General features: G+C 45.2%; 2 protein-coding genes across 2 annotated transcripts in view; one reads left to right on the top strand and one right to left on the bottom strand.

The window, feature by feature from the left end:
* The window catches only part of ME3 (malic enzyme 3), a 327,764-nt gene extending 326,449 nt beyond the window's left edge, over positions 1-1,315 (bottom strand). Inside the window, exon 1 of the mRNA XM_082410149.1 lies at positions 763-1,315. Within this exon, the coding sequence (XP_082266275.1) occupies positions 763-1,088 (326 nt within the window). The 5' untranslated portion in view covers positions 1,089-1,315. The remainder of the gene's footprint in view (positions 1-762) is intronic.
* Positions 1,316-1,506: 191 nt separating this feature from the next.
* On the top strand, positions 1,507-15,814 carry PRSS23 (serine protease 23). Its single transcript, XM_082410274.1, has 2 exons — positions 1,507-1,662; positions 10,748-15,814. Exon 2 carries the CDS (start codon positions 10,761-10,763, stop codon positions 11,889-11,891), a length of 1,131 nt encoding a protein of 376 aa, XP_082266400.1. The 5' UTR covers positions 1,507-1,662; positions 10,748-10,760; the 3' UTR covers positions 11,892-15,814.
* Positions 15,815-16,471: the final 657 nt, after the last annotated feature.

The raw sequence follows: 16,471 nt of genomic DNA, 5'->3' as shown, positions 1-16,471 counted from the left end.
CAAGTACTGCCTTGTGATCTCAGTGCCTGTGTGAGCTCTGCCTTGCCACCAGCCCTTACCACTTTACTCATTATGCTAATAAGAAAGGAAGAGCACAAAGTTAATCTCTAATGATGTATCAGAGTCAAATGAAAGCCAACTATTACAATAACATAGGGTGTGAGCAGAGGAGGTGTGTTACCTGGAAGGGAGGAAAGAGGTGAGAAAACTGAGTCCATACAGGGCACTTCCCACACCGTAAGAGTGGTAGAGCCACGCAGAGCTCAAATGTACTCACACCTGGGCAGTCAGTACCACATGTTGCTAGTAGTGGTTGAGTAAACATTAGTAATTTACATTTTACAGTTCTGGGAGGAGAATTTTATATTTAACTTATAAATTTGTTTTGGTTTTATTCCAGAGTTGTTCAAAAGCTATAACACAAGTTTATATCTCATTTTATGTTTATAGTAATGCAACGTTTTAAAAGAAAATAATTTAAGCCAGGAGTGGGTTGGTTTAAGAAAATTTTGCCCTTAAAATAGTGCCCTCGTATTTGAGAATCACCACACGTGTTGGGGCTTTCCTATTTAAAATCGATGGCAAACACAAGCACCTTGGTCTGTCATTAACACGTTGGTGTGAAACAGCCTGTTAGGCCCTCTCTTTTCGAGAGCAGACTTTGGTGGGAGACAGGCAGGCTAAAGGGCTTCACAGAAAAAAAATGCGGCCTCAGTGCATTGGGACAAGTCATTGAGCCGAGAAAAACCTCCCCGGCCTTACCTGTCAAAGAGACGTAATCTGTACCTTCTTTGCCCCTTCTGTGGGCCCCTTGCCCACTGGGTGTGGAGGTGGCTCCACCCGCTGGTGCCCGGATAGAGAGCTGAGGCCGGTGGGCTCCCCACCCAGCCGGTTACTGGAAGCTGCCAAGTCCCTGCCCTGCTCCGGGCCCCATGCACCGCACTGGGTGCTGCTGCAGAGGATGCAAAGCATTGGCGGTCCTGCCACCGGATTGCGGGTTTCCGCCCCTTGGAGGCCCCCGAGAGACTGGGTGAAGCGGGAAGGAACTCGGGCATCACCTCAAAACTTTGGAAACTCTCAAAGCGCATGTGGGGTGGGAAGCGCACAGGTTTCTCTCCAACTCTTGAAACTTGCGGAGGGGCTTTTCGCGCACCAGGTGTGGCCCGCGGCCCCAGATCTAGGCTGTCGACTTTAGGGTCCCTTGGTCTTTGCAGCGAAGGCCGCAGGCTCGCTCAGGAAGGGTTGCGTGGGTCCCCGGGCAGGGCGGGCCCTTCCCCGAGAGCCGGCGCGGGCTGGCGCGGAGAGGCCGGGACAGGCGAGCGGCGCCTGGGCCACCTGCGTGGGGCCGCAAGGCCGCGGGTCCTCCCGGCTGCGCGCCCGGCTCGGACAGGCGGCGGGCGGCGAGGGGCGGGGGCGCGGGCCGCGTGCGGGGCGGGGTGGGGCGGGGGGCGGCCGCGCGGCTTCCCCGAGGCCGGAGGCGGGGCGGGCGGGCTCGGGAGGCGCGGGGGGCGGAACCGGCAGCCGCCGGCACTGCTTGCCCGCCCGCCCGCTCGCACTCAGTCGCGCCGCCGAGCCGGCATGGGAGCTGCGCGCGCCCTCCCGGCCCCCACACCTGTCTGAGCGGCGCGGCGAGCCGGGGCCCGGGCGGGCGACCCGGCGCGGGTGAGTGAAGGCGCCGGCCCGGCGGGGGCCGTGGAACAAAGGGTCGGTGGGCGCGAGGCGGGGGGACCGCGGGCTGCGTGGCTGGCGGGGGGGGCGGCACCGGAGACCTCGCCTGGGCTACCCTCGGGGCTCGAGGGGTGGGACCGGCGGCCTGGGGGAGCTCCGCGGAGACTCAGGAGCTGCAGGGCATTTGGATTCACGCGGTGTCACCCGTGGATCGGGTGGGGAAGGAAAGTTTTGCAACTACCATTTCGGATGCTGGGTGGGAGTAAAGAAAGAGCCCGCTCTGGGCACGCTGTCCTCCGGCTGGAAGATGACAACACCCGGCACCTCCTACATGCACACACAGACAGACACACACGCACACCCTCACTTTTTCCCTTGAGTTTTGCACATACGTATTCCAACAAGATCTGAACATTAATTTTTAAATTCTGGGCATGTGATTGTGAACAAACCTTAGCAAGCAAGGAGACTGCAGCAAAGAGGCTCTTTTCTCTGGTGCCTTGATTGATAACCCTGCGCATCCCTAGAAACTACTGTCTGTGAACTATCAACAGTTGCTGGAAGCAAATATTTCTTCCTGGGCCTGTGGACATTCATCACTAGTTAACGTTTAAAAAAAAACAGTTTGAAAAAAGTTTCAAAAATGTTTTAAAAGAGGAAGGAGAAGAATTATTTAGATGAAGGAAAACCACCACTCCCCTCCGGAATACAGATTAGGTTTGCTTTCGAACATCTCATGAGAAAGTGGCTGATAAAAAGCCTGTTTGTTTAATTCCCTTTTGGGTGACATCCATGAGACTTCAGACACAGCCCCTGGCTGGTGGAAAGCTCCTGGTTGTTCAGGATCGGTGTTGGCTTAGGGTTGCCTTCTCTTAGCTTCTGCAACTGAACTTGAGGGGTCCCTGTGCCCTCCTCAGGAGCAGGTAGGCCAATGCCAGAATCATTTTGACGAGGCCCTGTGGTAAGGAGTTGAATTTATGGTTTGAAGTCAGCTGTGGCCAAAAGCTGAATTCCAAATTAATATCAGGCTATTTATTGCACTTGTTTCAGAATCATACCTGTGCATAAGAGCATTTAAAATAGACCTTATAACTGCATCTCTTAAGAAGTCTGTCAGACAGGAGTTGATTGGAGGTGGAGTGGGGAAAAGAAGCTTAGAAACTGCCACACAAGCCACTATATGTACTTGTGAAAGTGTTTGTGATCATATGCACACCGTCTGCATTTGAATAGATTGTTTCACTTGTATTTTTGCCACTTAAAGTCAAGAGATAACTTGTCATCCTTTCCATTGCCTGAACTGGAAAGGAAGCATTCTTCCAAGGTAACTAAAATGGATCTCATTTTTGTAACAGTGACAACTTATTCAGGTAGATGGTGAATGTGGGTGCATTTTTCTGTCTGTAGTATAAGTGCCAAAGTGCCCATTAGTGGGTCTGAGAACACTTCTGGCCCCTGTCTGCAGTGTTTAAGAGTCTCAGGTTCTCCTGCACATCTTTTCTCATAGATCTCTTAGGATTTAATCCACCAGCCATTATTCATGCCTAACTCCCCTCCCCGCCCCCAACTCCAGGGAATTCGTTTCTCATGGTCTCACCATTGACAGTTTTATACTCTGCTCTTGTTCTGCTGCCAGGTTTGTCCCAGGCTCACTAGGGTAGTTCATTTTGCCTAAAATCTGATAGAGAAGAAGTTAAACTTCGTTTGACCACAAGATTATGTTTAGGGTAGCTGGGCTTGTAAATACCCTGCATTTCTTTCCTGTACAAGACTATAATTCTTAAACCATTATGTGATTAGGTTTGTTTCCCTTTAACAGGTTCTGTGCCTCAGGAAAATGAGAGCATGCCTGGCTGCAGAGTATTCCCAGAGCTTTGTTCATTTTTAGCTATTTGCTTTAGGAATTAGCGTGGTTTCACTGTTCAGTATCCCTGGCCAGAGAGTCCATGGAAAAACCCTTTGCCATCCTTCCAAATGGTGTCCAAAACTTTTATCCTAACAAACTTCCCTGCTGTTTCTTTCTGTCATTACTGTTTATAGTGGTCACAGGAATTCAGACGTTGTACAACAGAGAACTTATATCCTGAGGATTAGATTTTCCCTGCCAGCGCTTCTTTGCTATAGGAGTTAAACCATTATCCCAAACACTTGCCCCCTTGAGGAGACCTGTGTTGTTGCAGTTTTCAAGGTGTAGAACTGGCAGAGAGCCATCTCAGTGCTACAGTCTCCAAGCAGTGATTGTTGTCTGCACATCTGATAATGTGCAATGTCCCTTCACTGTAAGGTTATTAGTGGGCTTATGAAGTGGCAGCATCTTCATAAGGTATAAATATTTTCAGACAGTGGACAGAGGGACAGCGGCTCATGTTGAGTGATGGAACATGGAAAGTGTAACCCTCTTGTGAGTCAGATATACAGAGCTGGAAAAGGAATACTGTTTCCATATTACTAAGCATGGTGAGAAAATATTAGCTTACCTTCATTTTCCATTCGGCTTTGTCATTTAGGTGAAGTGATGCATGAAAATACTTAGTTGGGAACTTTAAAAGGTAATTATGTATCTAAGGACTCCTTATCCAGTAAAGGCTTATTCCTAGAAATGAAATGTTGTAGACCTGAATTTTTTTGTCCAGATTTTTTGTAATTAATTAATTTATTTTTTAACTTTTTATTTGATATTCGAGTATAGTCGATTAACAATGTTGTGATAGTTTCAGGTGTACAGCAAAGTGATTCAGTTATACATATACATGTATCCATTCTTTTTCAAATTCTTTTCCCATTTAGGTTGTTACATAATATTGAGCAGAGTTCCCTGTGCTCTACAGTAGGTCCTTGTTGGTTAATAATAAGGATAAGGTTTGGAAATGTTCATTCCTTTTTTAAGGTGTGAGTTTTCCAGACAGTTCTATAATGATAAAATGATTCATTTAAAGGCAGGAGAGAATTAAAAATTATGTGACCCATTAGTTACCTTTTCAGTAGTGAAATTATGACTGTTTTCATCCTAGAGTGTTTATGTTTAAATAAACTTAAATGGGCATAGCTAAGGCTTACCAAGAGTTTATAAAAATGGAAACAATAATTGTCTCCTGGGGAATTATTCTAGTATCAGGTGAATTGGGAAATTAATGCAAAGCCACCAACCTAATTTTAAAGTGTTTTATTAATGGGGAAGGGGTCAGGGCAAGGTGTGAATGCCTTAGGAAAGGCCCTGAGCTGGAGTAGGGTGTGTCCCCCTCCTCCTCTCTGCCCCAAGACTTTCCTAAGAGCTTTCTCACCTAGCCATCCTCTACTCCATTCTTGAAAGCTGCCCTCTGCTGGAGGTCTTTGTTTCCTTTGCAAACAGATAAGGGAAACCTTGCCATCCAGACAGGCAAGAGATTAGCATGATAAATTTTCCTTTTCCTTTCCCCTTGTGCCTCCGCCTTCTTTTCCTTTCCCCTTGTGCCTCCGCCTTCCACAATTCTTTGAGTAAAAGCTCCTGAGCAGTAAATGACAGTGCAGACGCTGTCTATAAACAACATACTGCCTGACCTGGACTTTTGTGACCCTGGAAAATTATAAAATGAGAGAATCTTAGACCTGGAAAGACCAGAGCTAGAAGACTAAGAGATCATTGTTCATAACAATTTCTAAATCACCCTAAACACACATTTGGTAAAGGAGTGAGTAACTTATGAAGCTTGTAACTTTAATACAGTTGTCAGTTTAAACCCAGGTGGGGACCTGAGAACATACAACTTTCTCTTCCAATTTCTGATCAGGTATTTAAAAACCAAATCAATTTGGAATAATTTGACCTGCATTAATTTCTAAATCTGAATTAAAGTTTTTTTTTTAAATACAGTTTTGTAGCTTTCAGAGTTAGATAGAAACTTTATTTATTTATTTTAAATTTATTTATCTTATTTATTTATTTTTGGCAGTGTTAGGTCTTTGCTGCTACGCATGGGCTTTCTCTAGTTGCGGCGAGCGGGGGCTACTCTTTGTTGAGGTACACAGGCTTCTCATTGTGGTGGCTTCTTTTGTTGTGGATCATGGACTGTGGGCGCGCAGACTTCAGTAGTTGTGGTGCATGGGCTTAGCTACTCCACGGCATGTGGGATCTTCCCGGACCAGGGCTCGAACCCGTGCCCCCTGCATTGACAGGCGGATTCTTAACCACTGCACCACCAGGGAAGCCCTAGAAACTTTAATGAAGATATAAAATCTTCTCAGAATAAGGTCTTACCACACAAAGTAATGAATAGAGTTGAAAGAATAATATAGGGAACTTATAAGCGATGCTTCAAACTAAGAGAATTAGTGTTTTTGAGGTATCTGAAAAGTTTATTTTTTATTTTTATTTTTTTTAAATTATTTATTTATTTATTTATTTATGGCTCTGTTGGGTCTTTGTTTCTGTGCGAGGGCTTTCTCTAGTTGTGGCAAGCGGGGGCCACTCTTAATCCTGGTGCGCGGGCCTCTCACTATCGCGGCCCCTCTTGTTGCGGAGCACAGGCTCCAGACGCGCAGGCTCAGTAATTGTGGCCCACGGTCCCAGCCCCTCCGCGGCATGTGGGATCCTCCCAGACCAGGGCTCGAACCCGTGTCCCCTGCATTAGCAGGCAGACTCTCAACCACTGTGCCACCAGGGAAGCCCTGAAAAGTTTATTTTTAAGGGATTAGAGCTTTACCCTGCCCTGTTGGTTTAGCAGTTTTACTTATAGATGGCTGGCTTCTCCTAAACTGGCTGACTGCCCAGAATTTCAGTTGTGAAGGCTCTGGATTAGATTAGATGCTATTCGTCTAGAGTCTTAATATTCTAGCCATAGTCTGCAGTAGGCTCTTTAGTGCCCTCTAACAGCATCCTGTGATCTGTAAGTGGTCCGGGAGGCCTTTGGCAGAGTCAACCCTCATTTTGCTGAAGAACAAATTTGATTCTGTATGTTGAGAGGCTGGAGTGAAGCTGTGGCCAGTGAGAGCCAATACGCATACCCCAGAAAAGATTTGTTCCTCTCTCTCCACACCCACTAACTGGTTTCTAAAAACAGTGTTTACTTTTTGAAAGGCAGACATTTTTCAAAAAGGTATGCCGTGGTGACACATGTGAAATGAGGCATGCTTCAAGGCCTTGGAAAGTATTTTTTAAACAGGGCTTTACTATACAGGGAAAGCACTTGGAAAGATGAAATTAGAATCAGTTTTGCCTGAGAGGGGGTTAATTCATTAAGACAAGGTTCCTAGATGGATGGTTTTTTGTTGGTTTTTTTTTGCAATTTTAGTACATTAACAATGTTATTTATTTATTTATTTATTTTTGGCTGTGTTGGGTCTTCGTTGCTGGGCGCGGGCTTTCTGTAGTTCTGGCGAGCGGGGGCTACTCTTCGTTATGGTGCCCGGGCTTCTCATTGTGGTGGCCTCTCTTGTTGCGGAGCGCAGGCTCTAGGCGCGCGGGCTCAGTACTTGTGGCACACGGGCTCTCGAGCGCAGGCTCAGTAGTTGTGGCGCACGGGCTTAGCTGCTCCGCGGCATGTTGGATCTTCCCAGACCAGGGCTTGAACCCGCGTCCCCTGCATTGGCAGGCGGATTCTTAACCACTGCACCACCAAGGAAGTCCCTACTTCAGCTTATCTTAAGAAAGAACACACAGAATCCAGAGATCCAAGCTGCCAAGTATTCCTGTTTTCAAAATATTATTCTTGGGAGAGAGAGAGGAGGAGATGAGATAGTATGATCTTATATATTATCATAAGTTGTAGATATTTTCAAGGGGCAGGAAGAACATGACAGTTAAAATCTGCTCATATTATCAACTAGAACATGCCTTTTGAAATCCTAAATCTGAAATTTGTATGTTAATTGGATCCTAGGAGTACAGAGTGCAAATTATTTACTGCAGTAAATAATTTGCACTCTGTAGGACTGTGCCAATGACACGTGTCTTTAGCTTTATCCATTTGTCCAACCGTTGACATTGTCTATTGGCTGGGGTGTCAGGGAAGAGAATGGTAGGAACGAGTCTGAAACTAGTTCAAATACACTTTTAAAAATCCATCTAGGGGGCTTCCCTGGTGGCACAGTGGTTAAGAATCTGCCTGCCAATGCAGGGGACATGGGTTCGAGCCCTGGTCCAGGAAGATCCCACATGCTGCGGAGCAACTAAGCCCGTGTGCCACAACTACTGAGTCTCCGTTCTAGAGCCCGTGCTCTGGCAACAAGAGAAGCCACCGCAATGAGAAGCCCGTGCACCATAACAGAGTAGCCCCCCAATCGCCATGTCTAGTGAAAGCCCGCGGGCAGCAACGAAGACCCAACACAGCCAGAAATAAATAAATAAATAAATAAATGTATAAGGAAAAAAAGATAAGCTGAAGTAAACTTGGCTTAACACATCTGTTGCTCAGTGTTAACAGGCGTTAATGTTCTCCATGTTATAGTCAAAGTGAGGAGGGGGTGGTATGTAGGGGTCCAAGATGAAGCCCTGTGGGAAATACACGATTCCTCCTAGTACATATCACACTTGGCAGGGATTCTGGTGTCGGGAGCATTTTGTCACCTACACAGCAACTTATACAGAGAAAAGGCTGTCCAAGCCCTAGGTATGTCCAAGGGCTGGGTCCTCGGCCAGGAGATGGGAATAATCAGAGAGAACCATCCCCTGAAGTCTCCTGAAGTGTTTTCCTCACCACACCTAACCCACCCCCAAAGTCCCCCTTAGGGAAGAGGGCTCTACCCGCATTAGCATCCCCTCCCTCATCCATTTAGAACCTTTAGTCCTGGCAATACCCTCAACCAGCACAAACAAACACGCACATGCACATGCACGCAAACATGCACATACACATGCCCCCCATGATTTCAAGGATTTAGAGAAATAATTAGATATATTTCCTCCATGCCAAAGGGCCCAGGGACCCTTCCTATTTGGAAAAATGGAGAGAAACAGTTTCAAGGAATCAGGAAGTCCCAAGCAATTGGCTTTTCCAGGACTTCATTTCTTTCTTTTCCAGCCACGCACTTGACAGAAGTGGAATCAGAAAGAGTCAAGCAAAACAGATCCCAGAGGCAGGTGGGGCAAGCACATACTGGAAAACATAGTGTGTGCATATTGGGAGGATGGCTTGGCATGCTCAGCTGGACTAGATCAGATCAATGGGATTTTCCAGTTTTATGTAAAAGAAAGCAAAAGGCACCCAAAAGTTGCTAGCAGCTCTGTATTCTCAAAGAGGAAGCGTGAGAATAGTGAAACAGTTTCTTCCTGACTCCCACTCCCACTATGTCCCACTAGCTTCTTAAGACCTAACCCCTCCTTGTCCTTGTTTTGGGGTCCTTAATTGTGAATGAATTAATCTACCTGCTAGTCAGCTTCTCTTGAACAGAAGATTCGGAGCCAGTCTGAGCCAACTGATGCTTCAATATTTATAAGAGTACTTCCAATCATCTTTGTTGTTGTTGTTTCTCTTGTGGGATGATTGTTCTGGGTCTTTAAACATACCTTTCAGGATAAAATCCAAACTTCTTCATCTAGTATACACAGCCCTGCATAAGCTGGCTCTTGCCTGCTGCTTCTACCATGTCCTCTGTTCCACCCTTGCTGAGCTTAGTGTGTTACTGAAGTGACTTGTACTGTTGCCTGTCTCCTTGCCCTTGCACAGACTGTTTTTCCCTCTTTCTAAGTGTCCCCTTCACTCTGTCTTAGCTAATTTCTGTTCAGCTTTAACACCCATCTCAAGCATCACCTGCCCCGGGATGCCTCCCCTGTTCTTCTTCTCCCCACAACTGGATTCCACGCCCTTTCTCTGAGCTACCACATCATCCACGTGCATCTCTGTCGTTAGCACTCAGCATGCATCATTCAAAATATTTTTTCACAGATGTAGAGAACAAACGTATGGATACCAAGGGGGGGTGGTGGGATGAATTGGGAGATTGGGATTGACATATATACACTATTGATACTATGTATAAAATAGATAACTAATGAGAGCCTACTGTATAGCACAGGGAACTCTACTCAGTGCTCCGTGGTGACCTAAATGGGAAGGAAATCCAAAAAGGAGGGGATATATGTATATGTATAACTGATTCATTTTGCTGTATGGTAGAAACGAACACAACACTGTAAAGCAACTATACCCCAATTAAAAAATATATATATATATTTTGAGCCACACTAATCATTCATTCATTCACTCTTCATAAATACAAACTATCCCTTCAATAAATCTTTGTTGAGTTGCTAGCATAGGCCCAAGTTCAAGGCATTTAGACTAGCTGGGAACACAGATGCACAGACCTGAAAAGGTAACCAATAGTTACTTGAAATAGGAATAGAAAATAGTCATAGTGTGATACTTGATGCACTATTAGAGCTTTAGATCTTTGACAGAGACCCTGGTAGTATACAACAAAATCCAAAGGATGAAGGAATATTTGGTTTGTCAGAGGCCTGGTTACTCTGAAACTAAACTTATAATAGTTAAGGTTGTTCTAAATTCAAAGCAAAGCAAAACAAAAAAAGTCTCATGCCCTCTTCTCAATCACTCACGATTTAAAAGCAATCAGAGTCCCAGTAAGTGTGACACTGTGGACCCATCCCTCCTTGATGCCTTAGTCACTCAATAACCTGTGTAATTTAAATTTACCCTCTAGATGAGCAAGTACATGCTGTAATGAGATTGAGAGGAAAGAAGGAAAGAAAGGCAGGGGGACCAGGAAGGTAGGAGAGGATGAAAGTATAGAATCAAGCACAAAGAAGGCTCAAAATTATATGGCTATCAGGGCTGGTCAAGCAATTCATCTGTGTATTAACGACTCCATGCACCTGCCCTGCAGCGGGCCGTCCTTAGGGGCATCTTAAACATCAAGGGGAAGGAATACCCAATTTCATTTTGGGCACCCAGCCACAGGAACAAACAAGGTCAAGCCCTTGCCTTGTGAGTGAGACCATTACCTAGGGATTCCTCTCCACACCCCGATTAATGAACAGGGTTCACAGTCTTGAAACAATGACAGGCATGCCCCCAGGCTGCCTCCCCAGCAAAGGAGCGCTCAGCCCCTCGCCCTCCTGACCTGCTTGTCTTTGTTCCTGCAGGGTGGTGCTCAGCATGGCGGGGACTCCAGGGCTCCTCCTCCTCCTCCTCGTCCTCCTCTGTGCTGATGGGCAGGTGAGCCCCTACGGCGCCCACTGGAAGCCCACCTGGCCTGCCTACCGCCTCCCCGTGGTCTTACCCCAATCCACCTTAAACTTGGCCAAGCCACACTTTGGGGCCGAAGCCAAATTGGAAGTGTCCTCCTCGTGTGGCCCCCAGTGTCATAAGGGAAGTCCACTGCCCACTTATGAAGAGGCCAAGCAGTACCTGTCCTATGAAACCCTCTATGCCAACGGCAGCCGCACCGAGACACAGGTGGGCATCTATGTCCTCAGAAGTGGTGAGGGTGAGTCTTCGGGAAAGTCTCGAAGGAAGCGGCAGATTTATGGCTACGACAGCAGATTCAGCATTTTTGGGAAGGACTTCCTGCTCAACTACCCGTTCTCAACATCGGTGAAGTTATCAACAGGCTGCACCGGCACCCTGGTGGCGGAGAAGCACGTCCTCACGGCTGCCCACTGCATACACGATGGGAAAACCTACGTGAAAGGAACCCAGAAACTTCGAGTGGGCTTCCTGAAGCCCAAGTTTAAAGATGGTGGTCGAGGGGCCAACGACTCGAGCTCAGCCGTGCCCGAGAAGATGAAATTTCAGTGGATCCGGGTGAAGCGCACCCATGTGCCCAAGGGTTGGATCAAGGGCAATGCCAATGACATTGGCATGGATTATGACTATGCCCTCCTGGAACTCAAAAAACCCCACAAAAGAAAGTTCATGAAGATTGGGGTAAGCCCTCCCGCCAAGCAGCTGCCAGGGGGCAGAATCCACTTCTCCGGTTATGACAATGACCGACCGGGTAACTTGGTATACCGCTTCTGTGATGTCAAAGATGAGACCTATGACCTGCTGTACCAGCAGTGTGACGCCCAGCCCGGGGCCAGCGGGTCCGGGGTCTACGTGAGGATGTGGAAGAGACAGCAACAGAAGTGGGAGCGAAAAATTATTGGCATCTTTTCCGGGCACCAGTGGGTAGACATGAACGGTTCTCCACAAGATTTCAACGTGGCTGTTAGAATCACCCCTCTCAAATATGCCCAGATTTGCTATTGGATTAAAGGAAACTACCTGGATTGTAGGGAGGGGTGACACGGTGTTCCTTTCTGGCCGCTCTTAATGGTCTTCCATTTTAGGAGAGGCCAAATTTTGTCACTGGGGTGTGTGTGTGTGTGTGTGTGTGTGAGAAATGTGTTATAATATCTTTTACCTAATTTTTTTAAATTGCAAGATGACTGGCTGTATTATTTGAAAACTGGTTTGTGTATCATATATCATTTAAGCAGTTTGAAGGCATACTTTTGCATAGAAATAAAAAACATACTGATGTTTGGGTCAATAGGGAAGATTTAGTGATTAAGTTAATCTTTCACCTTTTGAGAACTTTGATTTTTATTTCATCTGAACTTGTTTCCAAAGCTTATATTAAATACGTGGCATATGGGAGACATAAATTCTTATGTGTGTGTATGTGTGTATTTTCTCCTGAGGTTCAACTTGCTTTGTTTTGTTTTTTTTACTGCCTAATCATTAATGTTTACAGATGGCAGTGTTCCCCACCACATACAACTCTTAGGAACTTTCACAATACTTTTTAGACAGGCAGTTATAATATTTTGGATTTGGGGGCATTTGCACAGAATCCTGGATCAGTAAAATAATTTGTTGATTATACTGGTACACATATTAAACTGTATCCTATAGTAAGTACCCCAAGCATCTTTCAGTTTTGAAATAGTTTCTTTTCTGAAGACTATTGCTGTACTTTCTGGGAAGCCTTTGCATGTGGCTCTGCCAGCTTTGTAGTCACACCAGAGTAAGCAAGATTGTTTATGCCAATCCTTCCATTTAACAGGATTTCACTCACATTTCTTGAACTAGCTGCTTTCCAGAAGACAATAATCAGGGCCTAATTAGAACAGGCTGTATTGCTTCCCAGCTAACAGTTGTGGTCACACTAAAAACAATCATTGTATTTTACCCCTGGAGTGTAGAACATCTCATGTTTTATCATTTGGATGGAGTAATTTAAAATGAATTAAATTCCAGAGCACAATGGACACATTGCTTGGCAGATGTCACAACAGAATAACCACTTGTTTGGAGACTGGCACAGTCATCCAGCCTAATCAAAATTATTCTGCATAGTTTTCAGTGCGCTTTCAGGAAGCTGTGGACTTGTGCAATTTGGAAACTTTTCTCTCTTACTTATTTTATAGTAAAAATATTTGGAAAATGCTTTAAGAAAAACCAATATGGCTTTTTTTTTTTTACTAGCTTTAAAAGGGCCTCTTTTACTAGAATTCTCCAGGCTACAGACACCCATAATCAAGTACAAGAGTAAAAAATGAAAATTGGGAATGCAAAATGGATCAGATCACCCCTTCAATAAATGTCTTTATGAATGTTTTATCAATATGATCATCACAGTATATAAGGAAAAGATTTGGACTCATTTTATGTTTTCATTCTATGCCTCTCAGCCCGAGCACTTCTTTCTAAATGTATCAGTAGAGAAAAAAAAGCAAATGAATTACAAGGCAGATATGTGGTGTGCATGCACCCCTGACATTTCCAGCCTGCATTGTGACTATTTATTTGTTAGGACACTGAAATACAGCACTGATGCTTAAACCTTCTCCGGGTGACTTTTGGCTTATGTTCCTCGAGCTTTTCAGAAGAATAATTCTGATAAAGCACTCAAGAAACTACAACCATAGTGCGTTCCTCAAATCACGTAAGAAATACTGTGCATAGCAGAGATGCAAGGCCACCAGGAACCTTCAGATTTCCACTACAATATGCTTTGGAATCTAACAGAAATCTAGCCTGAGGAAGAAGAGGGGTCTCCATCTCTATGTCTGGTATTTGGGGGTTTTGTTTGTTTTTGCTCTTGCTTGGTGCTAAAGGAAGTTTGCTGGACACCTAGACCAGAACTGATTTTAAAAAAATATATTGATAGATGCTCCTTTTATGAAGCACATTGATTTCTTGATTTTGATTTTTTGCAATGTTGAAGCTCAACAAGGGTGGGCAATGGCACAAAGTCAAAATAATACAATATTTAGTTCACAAGTAGATGTAATTTACTAAGAATATTACCCACAGTCTATATACAGCATAATTCATAGAATTGTAAAAGAAGACTATATAATAGTTCAACGTATCCACCTTTTCAGTGGTAATAGAAAGAAGCATCATATTGAAATATCATGGAAGTTGAAATAAAGAAAAGGCTCTTGCAATATTATTAATATAATTAGTGCTTTACATATATTAGTTGTACATTGTAAGGATATACTCCTAGTAAGGCTAGTAGAACAATGTTTCCCAAAGTGTGTGCTTTAAACGCTTATCCTTCCAGATTTTCTACCAAAAATAAAAATGGCACCATCATCAAGGAGGAGGGGGTTACCTCACAATATTCCCTCTCTTTACTGGGGCTTTGCTTGCATGTTTGCACATTAAAAGCTCTAAGAAGTCCTGTAATAAAGAGACATGTTTTAAAATCTGCATTTCAATAAGCATCTTTGATCACGGAAACCTTGTTTTCTCATATAATACCTATGAGTGATTTAGTGTTCTAATGAATACATTTTGGGGATTGCTGTAACAGCCTTTTGGTCTAGGTGGCGCTGCAGAAAGTATGAGTCCCGAGTGGTGTCAGGTACCGGTGCCTTTTGGGTTCAACAGAACCCCGTATCCAGATCTGGAAATGTTCAGAAGGTGAAACAGGAGAGAAGAGACTTGAAACATCATTTGTTGTTGAGAATCAGAAGGTTGTGGCAGAACCGGCGACACATATTTTCCGTAGACTATTCAAAGTTTTGAATTTCAGAAAGGAGCTAGTCCAAAAAAAGCGGGGGGAGGGGAAATAGGGCTAAAAGAGATACAGAAATATGAACTGGCCAGTGGCAGAGTTGTACCTGTGTTCTCTCTTTACCTTTTTTGGACCAGAAAATGGATTTTTTTTTTTTAAACCTGTTAAGTAAAGCGGAACCCCAAGATCATTGTCTTCACTCTGTGTGACTCACTCTACCTGCTCAGTGGGAGGGCAAGCCCGCGGTGACACCTGGGTCAATGTTTAATGATGTCTCTCTAACACCCCCGGGAGTCTTTAGTTTCGAACTTGTCAAGGATGACAAGCCTTGAATAAAGACTCTGGTCTGTCCGCCCTGTGCTAGCTGAAGGGTAGGTGGCAGTTATCCAGAGTGTCCGAAACAATTTGGACAGCAGTCCTCAGCATTTCCTCTCTCACGGCTGGTCAGAGCTCACGGCCAAGGAGGCTGGGGGACAGTCCCTGCACTAGCCTGGCTTTCCTTCCTGCCTTCTCTGAGTTCAACTGCTCGTGTCTGTCCTTTTTCTTAGTCCTTGTCATGAACCAGCTCAAGGGTGCCTTGAAGTTGCCTCCCTCAACTGATTTTTATGAATATTTGGTAGAGTGGCCACTTAATTTATCATACTTTTTTGAGACTGACTGAAAGGGAATTCTATTAATAATGAGGCTAGGGCAGCAGGCACACAACCGGTAGGTACTGGGAAATCCAGCATGTCTGGTCACCTAAACTGGTAAACCCTGCAAAGCACCGTATGGAATGCAGACCAACAGCCATCTTCATGAACCGAGGAACTGCAGTGGGGCTGCATGCCTTCTTTGCCTGGATCAACATTCTGAGGGCCTCTGGTAGGGGAAGGGCATTTAAAAATCCTGCCAATATGGGGAGGTGGTGGGGTGAGATGTGACAGGGTGAGAGAGTGTCATGGACATATATACACTACCAAATGTAAAATAGATAGCTTGTGGGAAGCAGCCGCATAGCACATGGAGATCAGCCCGGTGCTTTGTGACCACCTAGAGGGGTGGGATGGGGAGGGTGGGAGGGAGGGAGATGCAAGAGGGAAGAGATATGGGAACATATGTATATGTATAACTGATTCACTTTGTTATAAAGCAGAAGCTAACACACTATTGTAAGGCAATTATACTTCAATAAAGATGTTTAAAAAAAAAAAAATCCTTCCAGTGGGATGGGGTCTAGAGTCCATAGATGGTAAACACAAACAATTTCTAGCAGATGAACAACCCATCTGTTTTTAGTCTTCTGTTTCCCTGGAGAAGGGAATAAACCAGCTTCCAGAACAGGAGTAAATAAGACTGAGAGCCGGGGCAACAGACTGGTGTTGAGGAGGACAACGGCCCTGGAGTTGAGCCGACTGATTCCATAGTTGCCTGCTTCCTTTTGGTGAATAAATCTCAACGCACTTCCATTTAAAACTTAAAACCCTCCTCTCTGATTTAAAGATCCTCTCTCTCTGGGCTCCTACTCCTCCAGTGGGCTGGGGTAGAACAGAAGAAGAGGAAAAGGGCAAACATCTGGTCCTCTCCTCAGTGGTTGCTGCTTCTTAGATAATACCAGCTCTTCCATCCCCCTTAGCTCTTACCTCTGGTGATGTAACCCTCTGCCTCCTGCTGCCGGGACACTCTTACCCGGAAGACAGGCCTCTCAAGTGGTTAACCAGCAAAATATCCCAAGTCCAGCCATATTCTTCCAGGCTGGCATTACCCATGAGAAACTCACAGGCTTGCTATACCCAACTGTGATCTGCCCATTGAAGATCTGGGGAGAAAATATTCTAGGCTGAGGGAGCTGGAGTGCAAGGGCCCCTGGCAG

This window comes from Balaenoptera physalus (genome assembly GCF_965194825.1).
Source record: "Balaenoptera physalus genome assembly, chromosome: 10".
NCBI lineage: Eukaryota > Metazoa > Chordata > Mammalia > Artiodactyla > Balaenopteridae > Balaenoptera > Balaenoptera physalus.
This window is presented reverse-complemented; position numbering and strand designations above follow the sequence as displayed.